Source organism: Silene latifolia, chromosome 9 (assembly GCF_048544455.1).
Source record: "Silene latifolia isolate original U9 population chromosome 9, ASM4854445v1, whole genome shotgun sequence".
NCBI classification, from domain to species: domain Eukaryota; kingdom Viridiplantae; phylum Streptophyta; class Magnoliopsida; order Caryophyllales; family Caryophyllaceae; genus Silene; species Silene latifolia.
The window spans coordinates 161,265,917-161,289,609 of record NC_133534.1 but is presented as its reverse complement, the minus strand read 5'-3'; the positions used below and the strand labels follow the sequence as shown (position 1 = coordinate 161,289,609).

At 41.8% G+C, this 23,693-nt stretch overlaps 3 protein-coding genes across 3 annotated transcripts; all 3 read left to right on the top strand.

Annotated features, from left to right (window-relative positions):
• The first annotated feature begins 14,732 nt into the window (after positions 1 to 14,732).
• On the top strand, positions 14,733 to 15,422 carry LOC141601829 (uncharacterized). The gene has a single exon (XM_074422134.1). The coding sequence runs from the start codon at positions 14,733 to 14,735 to the stop codon at positions 15,420 to 15,422; it is 690 nt and encodes a 229-aa protein (XP_074278235.1).
• A 195-nt stretch (positions 15,423 to 15,617) lies between these two features.
• On the top strand, positions 15,618 to 16,268 carry LOC141601828 (uncharacterized). The gene has a single exon (XM_074422133.1). The coding sequence runs from the start codon at positions 15,618 to 15,620 to the stop codon at positions 16,266 to 16,268; it is 651 nt and encodes a 216-aa protein (XP_074278234.1).
• Positions 16,269 to 16,385: 117 nt separating this feature from the next.
• LOC141601826 (ATP-dependent DNA helicase RRM3-like) lies at positions 16,386 to 17,468 on the top strand. Its single transcript, XM_074422132.1, has one exon. The coding sequence runs from the start codon at positions 16,386 to 16,388 to the stop codon at positions 17,466 to 17,468; it is 1,083 nt and encodes a 360-aa protein (XP_074278233.1).
• Positions 17,469 to 23,693: the final 6,225 nt, after the last annotated feature.

Below are 23,693 nucleotides of genomic sequence, written 5' to 3'. Positions count from 1 at the left end.
TAAACGGCTTATTAGAAAATGAAGACGGTTTTTGACCCGGACTCCAAATGAACTCTAATTACTGTCAAAGCGACCGTAATGGAACGTAGATGACGACCAAGGGGTAGACACAAGTATTTGAGCTATCACTTGACGATAAACTTACGAACCGTCATAAATCGCTCCGTGTACCAAACATGCGACCCAATCATCACCGGGTGGCTTGCGGGAGGTGCAAAAATGAGGTATCTACAGAGCCCCCACTTTGACTGAGGCTTGGACAAGGTGAAAGTCAAAGTATAGCCATCATGTCAATCGAAGATTACAACCTCACGACTACGGAGGCGCGAGGCGGCTCAAGGGGTCTGAGCCAAGGACCTGTCGTCGGGAACATTTGAGAGTCTGTCGACTATCGGGGAGGGTCGTTTAAAGTCCATTAGACTACGTAAGGAAGCTCACCAGCCATAAGAAGAAACTATACATGAGACTTCTTTTTCGAGATGCTTCCGGAGGTGCGTATGAGCCAAGGGTAAGCGTAAGAGCTAAGGTTAGGACCCAAAGGATATGTAAAGGTTGTGTTAAGGGTATGGGACCCTAAAAGAAGACATCGGCGAGAAGGTAGCCTATGGGTAAACTTGGTTTTGGGCGTATGAACCCGAAAAAGGCGATTTCAAAGGGGTGCGATCCTATTGGTGAAGGCTTGGTGTGGGAACATGGGTAGTCTGGGAACCTATGAGATAGTTGGCATGGAAACAAAGTATAATATAATATCGAAAGCAGCAGGACATCAGTAGAAACTGCTGGGAGAATCTGCTTCAGTCGGTCTCAAGCGAACTCCATACCTTGATAAGTACAATCGACTGTTATGAACTCTCGCTAAGGAAATAATTGAGGCGTGTCGAAACACCGTCAGAGAAAATCCGCTCGTTATTGCAAGCGAAGTCTTGATAAAGTACTGCGACAATTCACAGTCTGCTCGAAAATACTGGTCCGGACAAAGAATAAATATCAAACGGACCAAATATAAGATATATGGTGTTAGAGAATAGGCGCACCAAAGTTGGGCCCACGAATAACGAACTTGTAACGAACTTTTGAAAACTGAATTGGAGGGAAGATGAGGAAGAGGCGCATCAAGAGCTGTGACTCTTGGAAGAGGCGCAGCACCTGCTGGGTCCTCTCCTGGGTTAGTCCCTGTCTGAGTAAAAACTCGACAGAACTCGTATTATGTTCATAATAACAAAACACAAAAACTCTCTAAACTCTCTCAAATTCCAACCATTTTCCATCAAAGTTATCAATCCTTTCTATTAATCATGATTAATCGAGGTATGTGTCTCATTCTCACTTTAACATCCGCATTTTGCTTAATTTGGATCGAAAAAAATTAGGGTTTTCAACCCTAATAACTCGAAAATTTGGGACTTTTCCCCCAAATGGATTTGTCTTGTGAAATTGATATTAGAGATGGATAATTGGTAGTGTAAGGAACATAACCATGTGTTCTTTTCGAATTTTCATTGAGTATTGAGCATTTGAGTAAAATTGAGACGGTTTCTCACCTGTTTTGTAAATTGTTTCGAAAATGGCCTTAGGCTTGCCCATTTGTTTTAAAATTTGGTATTTGGGATCCTTGTGTGATGGGTAAACTTACTACAATCTCGAATTTTTGATTTGTGACGGCCTTTTCAAGACACTTTCTAGGGCCTAATCACCGTTACAGCGAAATGCTGCCGAAATATCGACTCAAACCTATTACTAGGCTCAAACTTAGACTTGAATTGACCCATTTTACCACATGAGCGATCAAGTTTCGAAAGAAGTTGCCAAAGATGGCGGGAAAAGGCCATATTCAGAGCTTAAAAGGCTTGGAATTCACTTTGACCGAGGCCCGTCGTCATTTGACGTGGCCTAATTTGCTCTAATTTTGCAGGTGACATGGCTTCTACATCAGGGAGGTCTCCCATGGACGTGGACGTGGACACTGACTTCGACCCTTCTCTTACTTTTGAGGAGGTGTTAGAGGAGGCGTTTATTGAGGAGGCTGCTGAGGAGGAGGCGCCGAGGCGGGCCAACGCCGGACGAGGCGGTCGCCAGCTAGCAAGGGCACTTGAGTGGGCTGAGAAATGGGATGGTCGACATCTCATTTGGGCAGCGGAGAGCCACCTGTCTTACATGATGGTGAAGAGTTTGGTAAGTCTCGAGCTTGTCATTCTCTCATCATCTTTATTTATTTGTTTCTTGTTTCATTTCTCTTTCACTTTGAGATAAAGATAGCTTTGCATCGAATCGATACAGGAGGCTGGAAACATGAGATCCTTCTCTGGATACACGACAATGATGGAGGCCTACGGGATACTGTCGGAGGAGGAGCGGGCCATCATCGAGCTTGGAGCTTTCAGAGCCTTAGTGGGAGCATGGAGGGAGATCAAGGAAAGGAAGGTTTGGGCTAACCTTTACCTGATTCGAGCCTTCCTTGATCGGTATTGGGACACGACCTCGACCTTTCACATGCCTTTTGGTGAGGTCGGGGTCACGTTGGAGGACTACGACATGATTTCTGGTCCGTCGTGTGGAGAGGAGGCTGTGGTGTGGCCGTCGACGGCCATGAGGGTGGACTCGGCCGAGGCCAGGAGGCTGATCCGCAGGAACTTGGCAACAAGTGCTGTTGGGGTTCCCGGGTTAGTGCCGAGCACTTACGTCAGGGATTACTTTATGGGTAAGACCCCAGCGTTGGTGACGATGGATGGGAGGGAGGTGGCTCCTCCTCCTTGTACTGCGAAGCAGAGGGCTCGTCTGTGGCTCTGGTGGTTCTTGTCTTCACTCTACGTTGGAGACAAGGGGGAGAGGCTGTCGACGAAGCTTCTCCCCTTCCTTTCTGACCTGAGCGACCTAGATCATTGGGACTGGGTCACTCCTGGCTTTGCGGTCCTCACACGCTACATGAGGGCCATGGTTCATACTGAGCTGCTGAAGAAGAGGACTTCTCCTGCTACTGTCGGCCCTAGACTTCTGTTGGTGGTATGAACCTTCCATTCACTTTTTTTCGAATTCTGTTGTAATTTTCTCGCATTTTGTATGAAGTAATTGAAATGAGGCATTTCTTTGTCATTTGTAGAGGGAGCGCGACCTGGAGCGGGAGCTGGCACAGTCCCAGGAGGAGACGGCTCACCCGTTGAGGGAGTTGGAGGTCAGGGACGCCGAGATCGCTGCCCTCGAGGCTAGGGTCACCGAGCGAGGTGGCGACCAGGTGTAGTTGTCTTTACTTGTGTTGTCGTCGGCTGTGTTGTATACATTTTGTACATTTAGGACTTCATCTTGGATTTTTTGGACTCGCTTTGGGCAAGAGCCCCCAATTTGATGTACGTATGGCATTTTGATTGTATATGTGATGGCCTGAGTGCCTTTGCTGCTGGGTTGTTTATTTGTTCCTGCAGGTTAGCTTAGAACAGGTTTGGTAGATGACGGTTTACGCCGTCATGCTGCCGAAATTTAAATAGAATTACACGTAAACACATAATATATACATATGGCTTAAACTAGCGCAAAACGAGGAAAAGGCCTAAAAAATGCAAAAAATTGCCCAGAAATGAGCGGAAAAAATTGCCAAAAATGACCGGATGGTGGGGAGGGCTACCCCCTAAAAAAATGAAAAAAAGAAATGTATAAGTTTGGAATGAAATGTGAAATGGGGAGTGAAATGATTCCCCCAAAAAAGAAAATAAAATGAAATGGGTAAGTGTGCTTATTTGGCGAAAATGTCGATTTCGTCTCGAGAAGCATGCCCGAAAAATTAGGAAACATTAAATATGGTAATTTAACGGAATTACCAAAACTATAACCTATAAGAATAGGAAATTATAAGCAAAAGGAATTAGGAAAGATCCAACGCGGAAAAATCACAGAAATCCTCTGAGGAAGAGGCGCAGCACGAGCTGCGATCTTTCGAAGAGGCGCAGCAGGTGCTGCGCCGTTTCCTCAATTGGTCAGTTCTGACGGTATTATGGATGCCTTGGAAAACCGTCTCAAGGATTTGACAAATGAATTTACAAACGTTGAGAAGCATGATATGGGTGCTTTCAATTTGGGGTCGATTTTGAGTCTCAAATTGGTGAAGGTTGTGAACCCTGTCTTGGATGCTTGTCTCGAATATTGGGACCCTAATTTCCATGTATTTGCCTTCCCTAGAGGTGATATTTGTCCTTTTCCTGAGGAAATTGCTGCAATTGGAGGATGGGACCCAGAAAATATGCCTGCCATACCCTCTAGTTCTCAAGGGTATAAAAGCAAATTTAGAGATTTGCTTGAACTGACTAAAGCTGAGGTTGACCGTCTTGTGACCTCAAAAGGAGTCCATATGCTTGACTTTATTGATCGATTTATAAATAGGGAAGACCCTTCTATCTCTTATGTAGCGGCGTACGGCATTCGGGTTTTGCCTACTGCATGGTTATGTCCTCCAAGGGCATGTTGATAAGGAAATGAGAGGAGATCCTCGTTATTTGAGCTTGATTGAGCAAATGGAGCTGCGCAGGAGCCCAGCGTGTCTGTGCCTAGGGGAAATCATTTTGGGGCTGGATAATAGGAAAGCCAACCGCGAGCTTCCTTACTTGGGAAGTCCTATCATTTTGCATGTAAGAACCCCTTTTTTTTCTTTTTTTTTTCGTTCGTTTTTTTTTTTGGACATTGACTTCCGTCTTCTTGGTAGGTTTGGCTCATGGAGCGTTTGCGGTTGATCGAGCCCTCAGCTAATGTTCTAGGATATCATGCTAGGTCGATTGCAATGAGAACCAGGCTCTATATGGTGGACTTCACTCGGGTTTGTAACTATTGGGAGAACAAGTTGAAGAATTAAGGTGGTCCTTTGATCAGATGGGTCGTGCCATGGTGGCATCTTAAGTCAGTCACTGGAGTGTCATCCTTAGATCTTACTCGGTTAGTACGCATTCCTGGCTTGGAATTCATGGTATGCATCTTCCCAGAGAAATTGATGAGGCAGGTGGGCCTTAAACAGAAGATTCCCAAGCTTGATACCGTTCCTCAGACTGCAGTGGCACATACTACCGAGAGTCGTAGAGAGTGGGCCGTCAAGTGGGCTCAGGGGAACATGTGGTTCATACATCCTTCTGTTAGTTCATTGTGGGTATCGGATTCCTATTTGCAATGGAGGAAGGCTACTACTCTCGAGGAACGCGAGAAATTGAGGAAGCGAGAGCCCGTTGACTACAAGATTCGTGAGGTAGCAAAGGAGAACCAGAAGTATTTGACTGAGGGGAAGGAAGAAGCCGGATTCCGAGTCGTTCACCCGTCGAAGAAACCAAAGACTTCTCCTGCCGCAGAGATGGTGGTTGATCGAAATGGTAAGGCTAGACCGCGAGAGAAACCTTTGGTGATCAGGTCCGAAATAGCACAGGAGCGCCCGGCTCGTGGTCGAGACAAGAAGTATGATAAAAATGACAAAGGCAAAGGAAAGATGGAAGAGTAGCCTAAGTCGTAGCATTATTTATTATTATTATTATTTGTAATAGATGATGGGGTTTTTAGAATCCTAGCCTATTTATTTTTTCAGCATTTATATATTATGTGGAGTATTATTATTATTTATGGGAGAAATGAAATAAAGATTAATTAGTTATGAAACTGTTGTGATTTCCTTTCCTTTATTATTCTTGTCGAATTTCAAATGCAAATGCAAATGTCCTTCTATTTACATTTAGAATAATGGGTTGTATCCTACGAAGGATTGCCTACGTATTCATTTAAAAAAAATGAAATCAAACCCTTGCGCGTAGTTCAAGTAAATATAAAAGAATAATTGTTCTAAGCAAGAGCTTGTAGTGAACTAGAAAATGAGCATGAGCTTTACTTACTCCTAGAATACAATTCAATTTATTTGATGATACGAGGATGATGAATTGTCAAAATGCAAGAGTAAGGTGACATAAGCTTTATTTCAGCGGGCCATGGGCCGTTTTTGTTTCGTGTCGCATGAGCGGTACGTGGGTGTTACGCGAGGCACGTTTCTGTCCTATTCTAGGCATAATATCGTTTCAGTTGGTCGAGGTTAGTTGGGCTAGCAAATTCATTCCCATCTAGGTCTGTGATTCTAACCGCACCCCCCGGGAGTATGGACTTGACAAAGAATGGTCCGGCCCAGTTGGGTTTGAACTTTCCTCGTGGATCGACAAGGAGAAGTGCTCTAACTGATTTGAGGACTAAGTCTCCTTCTTTAGTGTTTCTTGGCTTAACCCTTTTGTTGAAGGCTCGTTTGATACGTGCCTGATATGTTTGCACATTATGCAATGCGCGCAATCTTCGTTCATCCAAGAGGATGATTTCTTCATACCTATCTCTTTTCCAATCGGCTTCTGGAATTTGGCTTTCGAGTAGGATACATAAGGATGGGATCTCTAGTTCAACTGGTTGTACAGCTTTCATGCCGTAAGTCAAATAGAAAGGAGTAGCCCCAGTGGGTATCCTAACGGATGTGCGATATCCCATAAGGCGAACAGTATCTTATTGGGCCAATCTCGATAATCATCGATCATTTTCTTGAGGATTGTGACAACATTCTTATTGGCTGCTTACACTGCGCCATTAGTTTGTGGTCTGTATGGCGAGGAATGGTGATGCTTGATTTTGTACTTGGCTAGCAATTGTTCAGTCTCAGCCTGGAAGTGTGATCCATTATCACTGATGATCTCATGTGGACAACCATATCGACAGATGATATTGGTTTGTATGAACTTTGCCACGTTCTTGGCTGTGAGACTAGTGTAAGAAGCCGCTTCTACCATATCGTCTGGTTCTGACCGTCGTTCGATGCATAAAGGAATTTCTACCATATCGTCTGGCATGTTAATCAGTGATGCAAGTTTTGCAAGAGTGTCTGTAAACTGATTTTCTTCTCGAGGTAGATGTAGATAAGTTACTTGATCAAAGAATTGGGCAACTTGGTCTATCCTGGCCTGATAAGGTGCTAGACTTTCACTTCGAATTTTCCAAGATCCCGTAATTTGGTTGATGATCAAGGAAGAATCTCCGTGAACCCGGAGATTTTTGATGCCTAAACCTACTGCTGCTTGTAGTCCAATAAGGCAAGCTTTATATTCTGCTGCATTATTTGTCACCTCGAAGTCGAGTTTGACAGATACTGGCGTATGCTCACCTTCACGAGAAATGAGCAATACTCCTATTCCAAACCCTCTTAGATTCGATGCTCCATCGAAATAAAGGTCCCAAGAGTCTACACTGGTTTGTAGTATGTCCTTGTCTGGGAATGACCATGTGTCTACTGCCTGCTTGTCGTTGATGGGATTATATGCAAAGCACTCGGTGATGGCATACCCTTTTATAACATTCAGAGGTATTTATTTGAGATCGAATTCTGAGAGCATTAATGTCCACCTTGCCAAGCGTCCATTGAGAACGGGTTTTTCGAAGAGGTATTTGACAGGATCCATTTTGGAGTACACCTTGACGGAGTAGCTAAGCATGTAATGGCGTAGCTTTTTTGTTGCCCACACAAGAGCGAGGCATGTCTTTTCGAGAGGTGTGTACTTGCATTCGTAGTCCAAGAACTTCTTACTAAGGTAGTAGATGGCTCTTTCTTCTTTTCCAATGGTTTGTGCTAGCATAGCCCCCATGGCTATTTCGGTCACTGTGAGATATAAACCAATAGGTTGATCTCCTTGAGGAGGCATGAGCACTGGTGGTTGATCTTCTTCTGACAGTCATCATCCCACATGGTATGATTTGTTTTCTTTAGCTTTTTGAAGATGGGTTCACAGATCATGGTAAGGTTCGATATGAATCGACTTATGTATTGCACCTTGCCTAAAAATCCTCTAACCTCTTTCTCTGTCTGAGGTTGTGGCATTTCGACTAGAGCTTTGATTTTGGAAGGGTCGATTTCTATTCCCCGTTGACAGACGACATATCCCAGAAGCTTGCCTGACGTTACTCCGAATGCGCATTTCTGAGGATTGAGCCTCATGTTGTACTTTCGTAGTCTTAGGAATAATTTGCGAAGATTATCAATGTGCCCCTTCCTATCTTTGGACTTGACAATCATATCATCCATGTACACCTCTACTTCTTTATGCATCATGTCATGTAGGAGTGTGGTTGTAGTGCGTTAATACGTAGCTCCAACATTGATTAACCCGAATGGCATAACAGTATAGCAATAGGTGCCCTATTGAGTAACAAAGGCGGTCTTATGCATGTCTTCTATAGCCATATTGATCTGATTATATCCTGCGTATCCGTCCATGAAGGAGAATAACGCGTGATCTGCTGTATTGTCCACCAATATGTCGATATGTGGTAGAGGAAAGTCATCCTTGGGACTCGCTTTGTTTAAATCTATGAAATCAATACAAACTCGGATTCTTCCATCCTTTTTGGGTACGGGTAGTATGTTAGCCACCCAGTCTGAATACTCGGAAACTTTGATGAACCCGGCTTTGAATTGTTTATCAACTTCTTCTTTGGTCTTAAGAGCCCATTCTGTCCTCATTCAACGAAGCTTCTGCTTTACAGGTTTGAAACTTGGTTTGATTGGAACTCTGTGTTCTGTAATATCTCTGTCGATTCCTGGCATGTCTTTGTAGGACCAAGCAAAAACATCTTTGAACTCGTGTAGGAGGTCTATGAAACTAGCCCTTTCGGTTGGGCTTAGGGTTGTCCCTATCCTAAGTTCTTGGGGTTCTAGTTCAGTTCTTACGTTGATGGGTTCAATGTTCTCTATAACCGATGCCTCTTCCCCTTCTTCTAATATTTCTTTAGCTATGTAGGGAGGTAGTTCGATTGAGTCTGGGTCTGGATCATCCTCATTATAATCGTAAATAGAATTGCATTCAGAATAACACATAGAGTAAGCAAAATCTGATTTATTCATACTAAATTTTAAAATAGTTGAAACAAAGAAGCCATCTGTTCACTCGTCAGTGGCGGTAGAGGGACAGATGTTGGGACATTTCCCAAGCTATTGTTTCTACTTGATACTATGCTATGAGAAACAAGGGGATTGAGAGTGGCGACACGAGGAGACTCTTTAGGCACTTCTCTAAACTCCGACTCTGATTCCGACTCCGACTCTGACTCGAACTCGTTGTCTTTTGGTTCTCCTTTGAACATCTCTCCTTCTCCAGTGGTGAGTTTGAAGAGTCTTCTTTGGTTGTTTGACCATTTGATCGACTTTCTCCATCCTTTTTGCTGATTCGAACTGGTTTTGGTGATTAACGCGGCAGGGTTGAAATGGTCATCTTGAAGTATCATGGTAATTATCTCATCCTACGCAGCTCTAACAAATCGATCTTCTCCAAACAGAAGGCTAACAACCTATTCGTCTAAGCAAGGTGCTTGACTAGTCTTGACGGTAGGAACCGTTTCTGAAGGAATGAAATAGCAATCGTGAAAGATCTTGATTCCAGCTAGTTGCCTTCCTTTGTAGTGCCAAGGTTCGGGAAACCCCTGAAAGTATTCGCGATTCCCTTCTCTAACAAAGTATCCATTTAGGGTAGGGAGGTAGGGTCGCATTTGGATTCCCACGTCCTTGCGGTTTTGAAACTGTGTGAGCATCTCTAGAGCTTCGTCTTTCGTGGGTTTGTATCCCAATCCTAATGGTATCCTTTGAGAGTTTCCTTCCTTATAAGGTGCAAAGGTATTTCTTCGGACAGGATTCAGTGCCATTCCCGGGAAGTATCCCTGAGACTTGAGTATGTGGTTAACCACTAAATTGGAATATGGATTGAAGTATAAGAGTGCCAGTTCACTTTCTACGAGGTTTATGCTATGGAAGCCCCCAAGATCGTATACTGGATCTGTAACCACTTGGTTGCTTGACATCTTTTCTATCACTGCCTTGATAGGTGACGAAGTGATCGTCACTACTTTGCCATCTAATGGAATCTTGATTTTCTGGTGGAGGGTGGATGTTACCGCTTTGGAAGCGTGAATCCAAGGCCTTCCCAGAAGTATGTTGAATGATGCTTCGATATCCACTATTTTAAAGTTAACCTTTCGCTCAATCGGCCTTGTGGCTATGGTAAGGTTGACTAGTCCTACTACCTTACATCGTGTACCGTCGTATGCGTGAACACCTTGGTTGGTAGGGGTCCAATCCGACTCTTTCATGCCCAACTTATATGCCGTTTTTAATGGTATGACGTTGACAGCGGAGCCATCATCTACCAAAGTCATTGGCACATTCTTCTTTAAGCAAATGACAGTAATGTATAGAGCCAAGTTGTGACTAGCGCCGAAAGGTGGTAAATCCTCATCTGAGAAAGTAACCGGGTTACTTAGCATAGTTGAATGTTGGAAGACCAAGTTGACTACCTCATCAGGTGTAGAGAGTTATGTGCCACGTTTAATTTAGCCAAGGCTTGCAGTAGAGCTTGGCGATGAGGAAATGAGCTTGCAACTAGTTGCCAGACTGAAAGATCAGTCTTTGTCTTCTGTAATTGTTTTAGCAAGTGGTCGGTAGATGTATCTTCGCAGTCATTTGGTGTGACGACGTTGGTGTTAGTGACTGGGCCATTAGCTATGGGACCATTTTGAGAAACATTTTGATATGGACACCCTGAACGAGTAAGGTGGTCTATATCTTGGTCTTCACTATTTTTGACTATGTCCTCACTAATCTTGACTAGGTAGTGCTCGGTGAGGTATTCGTCTTCATCGTCATCGGCCCATATTCCGTTGACGGTAGTAAGCTCTCTCAACCTGATGATTTCAGCTTCTAAGTGGATTATTTGAGCGATTAGGCTATCAACCACAATTACCACTTCTTGCATTGTAGAATTTCGGGAGAGATTTAGTGGCATGCTCTCCTTAGGTATGGTGTTTGGATTGCAGAGGGATGCTACTACACTTTCCAGTTCTAAGACTTGTCTATTCACGCTCCTTGCCCATGCAACAAAGTCATCTATGTTAGGAGAAATGGTAGATTCTTCACTTGTAATAATCAGAACTCCAAGAGGATTCCGAGTATTGTTAGGCTTACCTCCAGGAGGCATGGGTAGGCGACCATCCTCGATCATATCTTGAAGGACATGTTTTAGTTTATAACACTTCTCTGTATCGTGTCCCTTACCTCTATGATATTCGCAATATGAATTTTCGTCCAGAACTTAGACTTCTTTTCTGGATCAGGTGTAGGCCTTATGGGTTGGAGCTTACCTTATTTCATCAACCTCTTCAAAGCATTAGATTGGAGACCCTTCGCCATGGCCAGGAACGGTACACTGCATTTATTACCGTAACCCTGCCTGGCGTGATTAGTGGGAAAAAAAGATACAGTAAGTGTCTGTTTCAAATTTCCTGATTCTGCAAAGCATGACGCAGCCCAGAAAGTAATTGAATATGTTACTCCGATACTTAACATTGAGATCATATATGCAAACTATGATACTTCTACCACTAATCGTGTCATTCTGGATTGTGCACTAGAGCGAGAGACTTACCTTGCTGCAAAGGCAAGGCTAACATGCATAGAAGAAGAGTTTGAACCATCATGTCTGCTCCTTGAGGAAGGAGCCACAACTCCACGCGCCAAGGCTTTCCAGATCCCTCCACCTAACAGCCCGCCTCCACCCCCTAAAAAACTGAAATTTTGTTCAAACTGCGAACACAAGTCCCACGTTCGACCTGCAAGAAAAAAGCGCCCCCGGTACTTTAGAGTTTCTAAACATGTGGAAGAGATGTTCGACCGTTTCAAAAAAGGATAATTTAATGCTATGTTAGAAATAGCATAAGAAAACGGGGTTGAAGTCTCAACAAATGTCTACTATTGGGAGCGGGTACTATTCCAGTAGTCTGTGTAGTTCAGTGCTTGTTAGTGCTTAATGTAGGCAAAGTACGCTGCTATAACTTTTTGACACTATAAGAGTGTGGTTTGCTTTATGTATTTTGGCTGTTGGGCTAGTTAGTGTGCTGTATTTTGACCCGACGGCCTTTCCGCAGCTTAGTGTACTACTGTTGTTTAAAAATAAAGGCTTTTGGCACCCTATTGCCGCGTAGAAGTCATCTGGTACATTTATTACGAAATTCTATTTAATTAAGCATCCTAGCCCAAAAGAAAAAAGACACAGCACCGCTTCTTAAACACAGAGAGCAAACATAAGTAGCTGAGAATATAATCTAAACACAAAGCAAGTCAGGGAGTTACCACGTCCAAAGACAATAAAAAACACAGGTAACTCCGTTAACCATTCAAGTAAGCGTCGCGCGAATACAACCTGGGCTGCTTAAGACTCCCCTCACTGAATAAAGGAAAAGAAAAAGACCTTAAAATACAAGCATGGTTGCTTTAAAAGTTAATGGGTCACTCTCAAACCATTGAACCCGAAGTAGGTTAGTAAAATGAACTAGCCATACTTGGTTAGGTGAACGGAAATTATATTTTCAATGGGGTTTATTTATTACGGAAGGTTTTGGTTGATGTAGCTCAACTCCAGAACTGTTAAATGTGATGTCACTTGTATATATGTTGTATTTCCGAAGTTGCATTTTGCGTGCATAGTCTGGGTGGCGGTCGTACTTACAGAACTATTCCTATTTTCTCTTACTGCTATTTAACCAGTACAGGCATTTCAGGCACTTGTCATGAAAATAAAATTGCTTAATAACTACATTTGCATTCTTGGTGCATCACGAGAATCGCACAACGCTTCCTGTATGGGTGGCTGGAATATTTGCTAGACATACAACTACCTCCTCCCCCCCAACCACGCCCGCGCACTCACCACCACCAACACTATCAGCCTGTATGAAACAAATCATTTGTATTAAACCGTGACCTAACACTACTATTGCCACAGATTCAATGCTCCGCGCAGGCCTGCCCACCAACTTACAACTGCAGTCCAGGACTTCAACCACCTGTAGCACTCATTTTTGTCAGAATCGCGATTCGATCCAACGATTCTACGATTTTACGATCCGAAAATGCTTGACCGATCCTGGATCCAACAATTCCATCATAGTTGTAGAATCTTACGATCCTGTTAATTTGAAAATTTCTAGAGATGAGATCATAACACGATCCTACGATTTTACGATCCTGCGATCCGATTCCATAATAAAAAATTAATATATATTTTTATATAATGACACCGTAAACTCACATTTCGTGTAAGTTGTAGAATCATGTTCATACAATGACATTAAAATCATTAATTACCAATATTTTATGAATAAAAATTAATAAATAAGTGTTTTAATTTTCAATTATATGTTCTTACCAAATAAAAAATTATATTTAGTGAGTTTGTAGAATCTTGCGATTCTACGATCCGATTCTACCGATTCGATCCTACCCTCCCCATCGATCCAAAGTAGAATCCCGATCCTGACAACATTGGTAGCAGTTATGCGTGCAAAGCGGTCACGAGCAACCTTCCTACAGCCTGGTAGTCGCAAAGCCGGGTTTAGACTTAACCCTACGTGCTTCTATTCTTTAGGCTTCTTGATACAGGCTAACCACAACTCTTTCTTGCAGCAACAACCCTGAGACACCGCTACAAACGCGTCCAATTAAGAGATAGAAACCCCAAGCGAACCGACTACGTAAGCTCTATTAACGCTCTCAAATAAATGTACTTGTGAAATATTTTTTTTACATAGCAACAAATGGCTCATCAGCTTCAGCACGTTTGATCACCAGGGTTACCTCTTGCACATGTTGGCAATCCATTGCCTACTGAACCGCTGAAGCTGCCAGGAGCTCAAGCTTGTACTAAATGCCAAGCCAAGAAATATGCATATGAGACGCCTTTCTCCTGCTGTGCAAACGAGACTATTCAATTACCAACAAATGAATACCCTCCACAGCTGGTTAGACTTTTTACTTCTCCTGATGAAGATGCGATCCATTTCCGAAAGTTTGCAAGGATGTACAACAACCTCTTTGCATTCCGCTCCATAGGCGGAACCTATCATGCAAATACCTACAAAGGTATTTATGTTTTCCAGCTGCATGGTCAAATATATCATCACATCCCTAATCTGCTCCCGAACGACGGTCGGCCAAAGTACCTTCAGCTCTACTTCTATGATGGCCAGCATGAAGCATTGAATAGAGCAGGTTGCTTCTCAGAGGTAAGGCCAGACATAGTTAGCATCCTAATGCAAATTGCCGAGTCAAATCCTTATGCACACGCTTCTTCCGATCTCTAAGAGAATTACCTGTAAACGAAAATACCAAAATATTGCTAAGCAGAAACACCACTCTAGATCAACGGGTGTATAATGCACCCACGTCAGATGAGGTTGCTGTTATTTGGACAGACAGTTCATCTTCGAGCGAATCTAGTACTCCGCACATAACTGTAACTGCAAAAGATAACTAGACACACATAATTATGCACTATTATGGATGTTATGATCCTTTGTAGTACCCGTTGCTATTCCCATGCGGGGAATGCGGATGGGTACATGGTCTACGAAAGGTCACTCCAGATGTGCGTAACAGACAAGTAAATGGACCGCCTGGCAGGAACCCCTTACAACTGCCACTAACGGTTGCAGGCCTGTTAGAAGAAGAATTACGTCGTATGTGAGCGTAGGAACATAGTTTAACTAACTCTTCATTTACTAAGTCACAGTATAGCATGCCCCACACCCGCTCTTTACTAATTTGGAATAAACCTTTTGAAACAGATGCAGAATAGGGGTATGGTCCTAAGGATAAGGTCATATCATGCCACCAGTATTACAGCTACAAGTTACAAAATCGCCCTGGAAATATGCTATTAAGAGGCGGCCGGTGTCTCCAACAATACATAGTTGACATGTACGTTAAGATCAAGAACACGAGGCTTGATTATTTCAGAAACAATCAAGAGACAATAAGAGCTGAATTATACCAAGGAATTATTGACACTGTTGGGAATGGAGAATGCCGTGCAACAAAGGTAGGTAAGCGGGTCATTCTGCCTCCAACGTTTTTGGGTGGCTCTAGAGACATAAAAAAGAGATATCTCAATTCAATGGCCCTGGTACATAGATTTGGGAAACCTGATCTCTTTATCACTATGACGTGCAATGCTGGTTGGCCTGAAATTAAAGACCAGCTTGCTCCAGGAGAGGAAGCGCACAACCGTCCAGATTTGGTGGCAAGAGTTTTCCGGGTCAAATTCTTAGTCCGTAAGAATCAAATTGTTGATAGACACATCTTTGGAGAAGTGGCTGCTTATGTGTACGTTGTTGAATTCCAGAAAAGAGGCCTACCTCATGTTCATTTCCTGATAATACTTAAGGATGGGTATAGGCTGAAATGCCCTGCTGATTTCGACCAATTTGTGTGTGCTGAAATTCCAAGCACGACTAATCCTGCCCTACGCACGATTGTGCTGAAACACATAATGCATGGGTCGTGTGGCAAGTTGGATCCGAAATGCTCATGTATGAAGCATGCAAAAACTCCTGACAAGTGAAAATATGAGTATCCGAAATCCTTTTCGATTACCACAACAACCAATATTGCTGGATACCCAGAGTATAGAAGGCGGAACACGGGTGACACAGCCCTGATTCGAAAACACAAACTGGATAACAGATGGGTAATCCCTTATAACCCGTACTTACTAGCCCTGTTCGACTGCCACTTGAATGTCGAAGTATGCTCAACAATGCACGCAGTTAAGTATTTATACAAAGGCCATGACAAAATCTCTTTTAGTGTAACGGATAGTGATGAGCTAAAAACCATTGATGAGATTTTGCAATTTCAGTCAGGAAGATGGGTTTCTCCCTGTGAAGCAGCATGGCAAATTTTTGGTTTCGATCTATTTGAGACCCACCTAGCAGTAATGCCCCTCCAAGTGCATCTACCCAACATGCAAACGATACGCCTAAGGCCTACTGATAACTTAGCTAATATTGTCGCTGACGAAAAGACACGCACTCCCCTTACGGAGTTTTTCAGGAAAAGTACGACTAAAGGCTGTCCGCGTCTCTTGTATGGCGAATTTACAGAACACTTTCGCAGGGACACCAGTACTAGAACCTGGGAAGAATGCAGGAATAAAGTTATTGTTATTGGCATGCTTGTTTTTGTGGCACCAGCTGAAGGCGAGAGATTCTTCCTAAGGCTATTACTCTTACACATCCGTGGACCAACGTCATTTGAAGCTTTAAAGACTGTGAAAGAGTACACATGTGCAACGTTCCAAGATGCTGCTTTACGATATGGACTCCTAGAAGAGGAAGATGCTGCTGAACTGTGCATGGCGGAAGCGTGCGCAGTACAAATGCCCGCAGCACTCAGACGCCTATTCTAAACCCTGCTCATTTTTTCGCACCCAAAGGATCCATGTTTGCTATGGGAAACACATTATGCAGCATTATCAGAAGACTTCAATCACAAATACCCAAACCAGCCCCAAAAAGTGTGCTAGATGACAGCTAGGGCAATGGAGCGGTACCTGGAAGCAATGGGTAAAAACATGGTAACTTTTGGTTTAGACCACCTAGATACATGCATCGATGATGAGTTAAGGCGTACCAGGGATATAGTCGACGCACTTGACGCACCAGTTCCTACAGAATGTAAATTGTATAAGTCGCAGCTTAATACCGCCCAAAGAGAAGCGTTCACAACAATTATGGAACATGTTCAGCAGGCTAAACCTGGCGCATTTTTCGTAGATGGGCCAGGGGGTACTGGTAAAACGTTCTTATACAACGCCCTGTACGCTGAAACCCGTCTGATGGGTAAGATCGTGCTGCCAACAGCATCGTTAGGCATTGCTCCAGCCAACATTCCTTCCGACAGAACAACCCATTCACAGTTCAAGATTCCTCTTGAATGTGAAGTTTCGCTAGCCTGCGACATTCCGAAACAAAGTAGCTTGGCTGCATCGATTGTAGACACAAGCTTAATAATATGGGATGAAGCCTCAATGTCCAATAGGCATAATATTGAGTCCCTAGACTTTCTTCTTAGGGATTTATGTGACCCACCCCAGCTTTTTGGCGGGAAAGTCGTCGTCTTTGGGGGAGACTTTTGGCAGACCTTACCAATACTACCACGGAAGTCCCAAAGAGAAGTTGTTGAAGCCATCCTGTTGAGTTCCCAGATTTGGCCGCAGCTAATAAAGTTCAGACTGACCGAGAACATTTGTGCCCAGTCTGACCCTGAATTTGCGCAGTTCTCGCTTTCACTTGGCAATGGACAGTTGCAAACCAAAGAGCATGAATATATTGAACTCCCTGCTGGACTTGTGAAGACATTGGAGGCGAGTAGTGCAAACCCAATCAGTGAATTGGCCTCAATCGCATTTCCAGAACTCGACAACAGTGCCACACTGGATTCAAGCATTTTTACAGACCGGGCGGTGCTGACACCGTTGAACGACGATGTAGATGCCATAAACAGTGTACTGATTGACAAATTCCCAGGACAAGCTGTAACCTACACAAGTCATGACACAATGCTAGATGATAACTGTGCATTCTACTCAGTTCATCAACAAACTTAACCCTGGTGGAATGAGCCCCCACGAGCTTGTTCTCAAGGAAGACTGTCCTGTCATTTTAATCCGGAACCTCCAACCATCATCTGGTTTATGCAATGGCACCCGCCTGATTTACAAGCGATTCTTGCCAAACTCAATTGAATGTGTAATAATGACCGGACAGCATAAATGGGATCATGTGTTCATACCCCGCGTCAAGCTACGGCCGGGTCCGTCAACTAACTACCCATTCTAATTTCAGCGGAACCAATTCCCTTTAAAACTCAGCTTTGCAATGATGGTAAACAAATGTCAAGGCCAAACTTTAAGCCAAGTAGCTGTTTACCTACCACGAGCATGCTTCTCTCACGGCCAGCTTTATGTCGCACTGTCTAGGGCAAGGAAAGCATGTCAAGTAACCGTGTTTGCAGCTCCAGGGCTAGAGTCAGTTCCGCCAACATTTGTCAAAAATGTTGTGTCTTATGATGCACTAACTCTTGCCGAAATGATATAGCAAAGCTATTAGTTAAAGGTAACTAATAACTTTCAGCCTATTAACACCTTCACGTTTTCCATTTCAATCTTCCAGAGCTAATAATAAATCGAACCTGATATGTGACTGAGTGTATGCCATATTTAGGTAAAAGAAGATTAGGCGTAGAAGGCTAAGCCGTGAAGTATTCTTAAGTGCAACATATGTGGTTGCTAGCCTGTGTACAGACAAACCGCCAGCATAAGGCGTGATATTCTTAACTTCGCGCGTCCAACTTACATTAGCAGTGCCCGCCCAATTGCAGCGTAACGTGTGTACTATGTGCTACTAGCTTTTTAGGGTCCAGGTTTGTTGGGTACTCCTGATTTTGGTGCTTACTCTCCCCCAATCTTGTTATTTAATTAGGTTTCCCATGCAATGTTATTTTTGAGCGGGTGGCCTGCCACAACGAACAAACTAATGTTTAATCTCAAAGCGTATTTATTTGGACGACACCAACTCTCTATTTTGTGTAAAAGGCATAAGTGGACGAGATCAAACTACTAAAGTAATGGTCACTGGAAGAAAAAATAGACACCAAACAACGACAGACAAATAATAGGAAAACAAGAACTAAATACACAATGTAAAAAAGAATAAAAAAGGAAACAAAATGTGCACTGGAAAATGCCTGTACTAAATTTCCTAAAGGAAGGGTTGGGCCACGTTGACAATAGCGAACATACAAAAATTTAGTGAGGGCCATAGCTTGTTTAGCTCGGCAAGTGAACTGTATTAAAGTTAGCAAACATGCAATTACAGTTCGACAATGAAACTGTTTAAATTTAGGACGATTAAGAAAGTGGTAAGATATATTAGATTACGTAAATAACTTTTGACCACCGACACGAGTAACATCTTTAGATTTTTTTTTTTTTAAAACACAAAAAAAAAAAAAATACTAGCTAAAACGTGTACACACATTTTTAAAAAGGGGAAAGTTAAAAAGGAAGGAACAAAGGAAATGAACGGAACGGACGACATATTATTACAGTTCGACCCCTAAGAAACCACACAAAAAACAATTACCTATAGAATAATAATCGCATGGTCTACAATTCATCGCTTATAATATACTCCTTCGTACTCAGAATAATCGTCCCACAAGGACCATGATACGGGAATTTAAGATTGAAAAAAAAATATATATATAATAAGTGGAAGCGAAGTTTTGAAAAGATAAAGAAATCAAAGATTAATCATAAGATGGGTTAAAGATGATTTGGGCCATAAATAAATACACATACAAAGGGTGGCAAGTCGTTTACCCTGAACGAGTATGGACAATATGACATTTTTTGTCAATTGATGGAAATGACAAATGAAATATTTATTATAAATTTGAAGAGCTAATAAAAAAACCCACAAAAAATAAGACTTGTTAACAACACATGCAAAATTCTATCAAACCAAAAACCCTTAATACACTCAATAGTCTATTGTCACAAATCTACTTTATGTACTATCTACAGTCCCGCCCATGCCCTATGTGCCAAAAAGAAAAAAAAGGTGTACTAACTTACCATTTCTCAATTGTTCCCTCCAGAAAACAATATTACACACCTTATTTTGCAGAGCAAGTTTGGGAGATTTGCTGATAGCCTGTGCTTCTATACCATTTTCCTAATACAATGGTGAATGCTAGGTACGCTCTTAAAACCATTAACCTCTCTTTAAATTAGCTCTACATTTCTATTTCAGCAAATTACTGGCAAACCCTTCATGGTATACAAAATACTAGAATCTAACGGTGTTAATGTACTGAATGTTGCTAACTTTCATTTGTGATTAAACAGAGATACGTGTATATTATAGTAGTTTTGCTCTTCAGAGGTTTACACTCACTTTGCAAATGTTAACTTTATAAATGCATTTCTCGTGTTAATAAAAGAAAACAAATTTCTAGCATCCTCATCAATGAATGGAAATTATGTAATTGGATGCGTATTTGGGACAATATACTCACAATAGGCAAGAAATGAGTAAATTTCATGTGGTGAATATCACTACAATAGTTGTCATCTGCACTGCAGTTCCCTTTAAGGTTTAAAAATGTTCAGTTTAGATTTTTTTTTTAAAAAAAAAAACAGAAAACAATCTGCAAGGTATAGACAATAAGGTTCTGAGTAACATCCTGCTATTAACTCGGGCAGCATACGGCCACCAAGAGTTTCACACTTATTTGAGACGACCATCTCTTACATATTTGTATGTTAACTCCTGCACAGGGGATTATTATGGCAGACGGTGGGTGTACTTGGACTCTCTCAACAACAACATCACGAATTATAAGGTGAAAGTCAAGGTCGTTCAGAAAGGGAAACCCCAAAGGTCTGCAAGAGATGTTCTGTACCAAACTGTGGTCCTGCAAGATTGTTGGGTTCCTTAAATTGATGATAACATGCCCATTTGATTTGTATTATCTTAGTTTACCTTTTCAGGATTAATGATTAAATCAAGCATGGATTAAGAAGTGTTTAAGTTGTTAATCATCCCTTTGTATTGAGTCTTATGTGTCATCTAATGTACAAGTGAGAAAGTAGAGTATCCTAGAGTAATAGAAACAGTCAAGACGACTGTTACTTTTACAAAGTAACAGCTGCCTGGACTGTTGCCTAAATTCGTAACACTTGAATTCTTTTTATCCTTTTATCTTTCAAAAGCCTTTTCGTGTCTCTTATTTTTTGAAAGATAAACTTCAGATTTTTATTAGGATTTGGTCTTCAATAAAGAGTGGTTTGAATAATTATCATTTTCAAAATGTTTCCTCTTTGTGCAAATTTGACCCTTTGGTCTTTTAGAAAACAAGAAATGCTTTTTGCCATATTTGTGTAAACTTGTCATCATGTGACTTGTTTTTCCCTCTTTGTTTTCTGAATTTGCATGAGCTTTTATGGATAACTTTCAAACATTCTTTCTCTATTCTTGCCTTTGCAAAAGAACCTTCTTTGGTGCAAGTATTGGGTGGTTGTTGAAGCTCTTCACATGTGAGGTCTTTGACCCTTCAAAACCCTAGAAACCCCCTTACTCACTTCCTCTATAAAAGGCGAGCCATTTCTCCATAAAAATCTTAAGACTTTTCTGAAATTTTTTTCAAGTTTGCAAATTGTTTTTAAAGCTTAAAACCGTGTGTCTTTGCAAAACTTCTAAGAGTCTTCAAGTTGTTACAGTCTTGGCTACTGTTACTTTAACTTACTAAACTCTCTCACTTAAGACTGTTGATCTTGTAAAAGTTGTCCACCTCAATTCTTTGCTAAGAATAAGATAGTGGAAGCTTGATCCATAAAACAGTCTTAGTGTGTGTGTAGAGTTAGGACGGAGTAGTCTTCAACTCTTTGGCAACCGGAGTAGGTTGCGAGTTGGCTTGTCACAAGAACGGAGTAGTTCTTGGACTTGTAACACAACCGGAGTAGGTTGTTACTTTTATTGTACGGGTCTTTTAGTAATCGGAGTAGATCGCTAAAAGAAATCAATAAAAAGTAGATTGGACGTAGGCACTTGTGTTTCTTGCCGAACCAATTCAAAAATCTCGTATTTGTTCTTTTACTTTATTCCGCTGCAATTTTATTGTGTTTGTTTTGTTTTGTTTTGTTTTGCTTGAACCTCGAAGTAACAGTTCATCATGCTGTCACATTTGGTCTGCAGTCTGTACTTCATAAACTGAGACAAATAGCTACAGTCCGAACCATTGTTACTCTCATACTTCAGCAAACATTCATTCCAATACTCGTCTAATCTCGCAATATTACTCGAAGTATTATCTAATCTCTTTTGTTCTCTTAACTCACTTTAAATCAATAAAGTTGAAGTTAAAATTTTTAAATAGTACCTAATTCACTCCCTCCCCCTCTTAGGTACTTGAATCCATAAACTCAACAATTGGTATCAGAGCCTCGTGCTCTTGATCGAGGCTAATCGCCTTAGAGTTTGATTCGTGGGTAATGGATTGCGAGAAACACTCCAAGATCCCGGTCTTTACCGGTTCGAATTTTGGATGGTGGAAACTCAAATGGAACATTACATCAAAAGTATCGATTATCAATGTTGGAACATCATCCAAAATGGACCTCTTGCCATTGAGGAAACCGATATCTTAAACGGTTTCACCAAGACAAAAGAGGAAAGAAATTACAATGAAAATGACTTCAAACTCGCCGAAAAGAATTCCAAAGCAATGTCGATTCTTCAACGTTGTGTTGGTGAGGGGGAAGTTAGTCGAATCTCCGGATGTCCTACGGCAAAATCTATTTGGGATTCCCTTGTACTTGCCTATGAAGGGACGTCCCAAGTAAGAAAACACCGTATTGACCTTCTCATGCAACAATATGAAATGTTTAGAATGTCAAAGGACGAGTCCTTAAATAGTTTCTCTTCACGTTTTTCTTGTATTATTAATGAGCTTAAAAGTCTAGGAAGGAATTTCGAGTCCGAGGACATCATTCGAAAAATCCTTCGTAGTCTAACCTCTAAGTGGCAACCCAAAGTCACCGCCATAGAGGAAGCTAAAGACTTGTCAACCCTATCTCTTCATGAACTAATGGGATCACTAATGGCTCACGAGTTTAATCTCGATAAGCATTCTAGTGAGTCTTCAAAGGGAAAGAGTCTCGCCCTCACATCCTCTCCAAGTGATGGAGAAGATGAGGAGGAAGACGAGTTTGCTATGTTCACAAGGAATCTAGCCGGGTTGGTCAATGGCCAAGGAAACAAAAGGTTCACTAATAATTACTCGAAAAAACGCTTTCCTAAGAAAAGACCTAACTCCACCGTGGGATGCTTTAAATGTGGTGATAAAACTCACCAAATTAAAGAATGTCCCAAGTGGGATGAAATCAAATCAAAGGAAAGAAGAGAAAAGGTTAAAAAGGACTATAAACATAGAGTCATGAGTGCTATTTGGGGAATGTCCGACTCCGAGGAAGATGAGGAACTCATCGAGGAGGAACTAGAGGCTAAAATGTGTCTTACAAATCATTCTAAAGAAAAAGTCTCAAAAACCTCAAAACTTGAACACTTAAGATGCTTCATGGCTAATCCCGACGATTCCGACTCCGATTCCGACAACGAGGTAAATCATCTAAAGGCCAAGGCTAGAACTTACTCCAAAGAGAAAGTATGTAAGCTTCTTGACCAACTTCTTGATAAGTCTCGGTTTCAAAATGATAAGCTTGAGGTAATGCAAAATGAAATTGAGGAAATTGCTCAAGAGAACTTTAATATTAAAAATGAACTAAAAGCAACAGACAGCGTCATTGTCACCTCTGAGGCTTATGATGAAGTTAAAAGAGTCAACAAGTTAAACAAAGATTTGACTAAAGAACTAGAGCGTCTTAGGTTGACCCCCACGGACGTCTCTGACCTTGAAAATGTCAACACTACCTTGGTGATGAAAGTTTCCTCACTAACCAAGGAACGTGATGATCTTTTGAAGGACAAAGATGCTCTTGAGAATGAGATCTATGACTTTGTAGTTGAAGTTGTAGACCTAAGAGAAACAGTGTCTAAGACTGTTGCTTCTGACAAAGATTTAGACAAGTCTAAAGAAAAGATTGAATGTTTGGAAAATGAAAACAAGTGTCTAAAAGGTGAGGTTGTTTGTCTCAAGAATGAAATAGGAGTCCTTCATGATAGGCTTACTTTTTTCAAAAAGGGTATGCCCGAATGTAGCACTTCTAAGTCTTCTCCTCATCATAGATCCGATGAAATCATTGATCTAA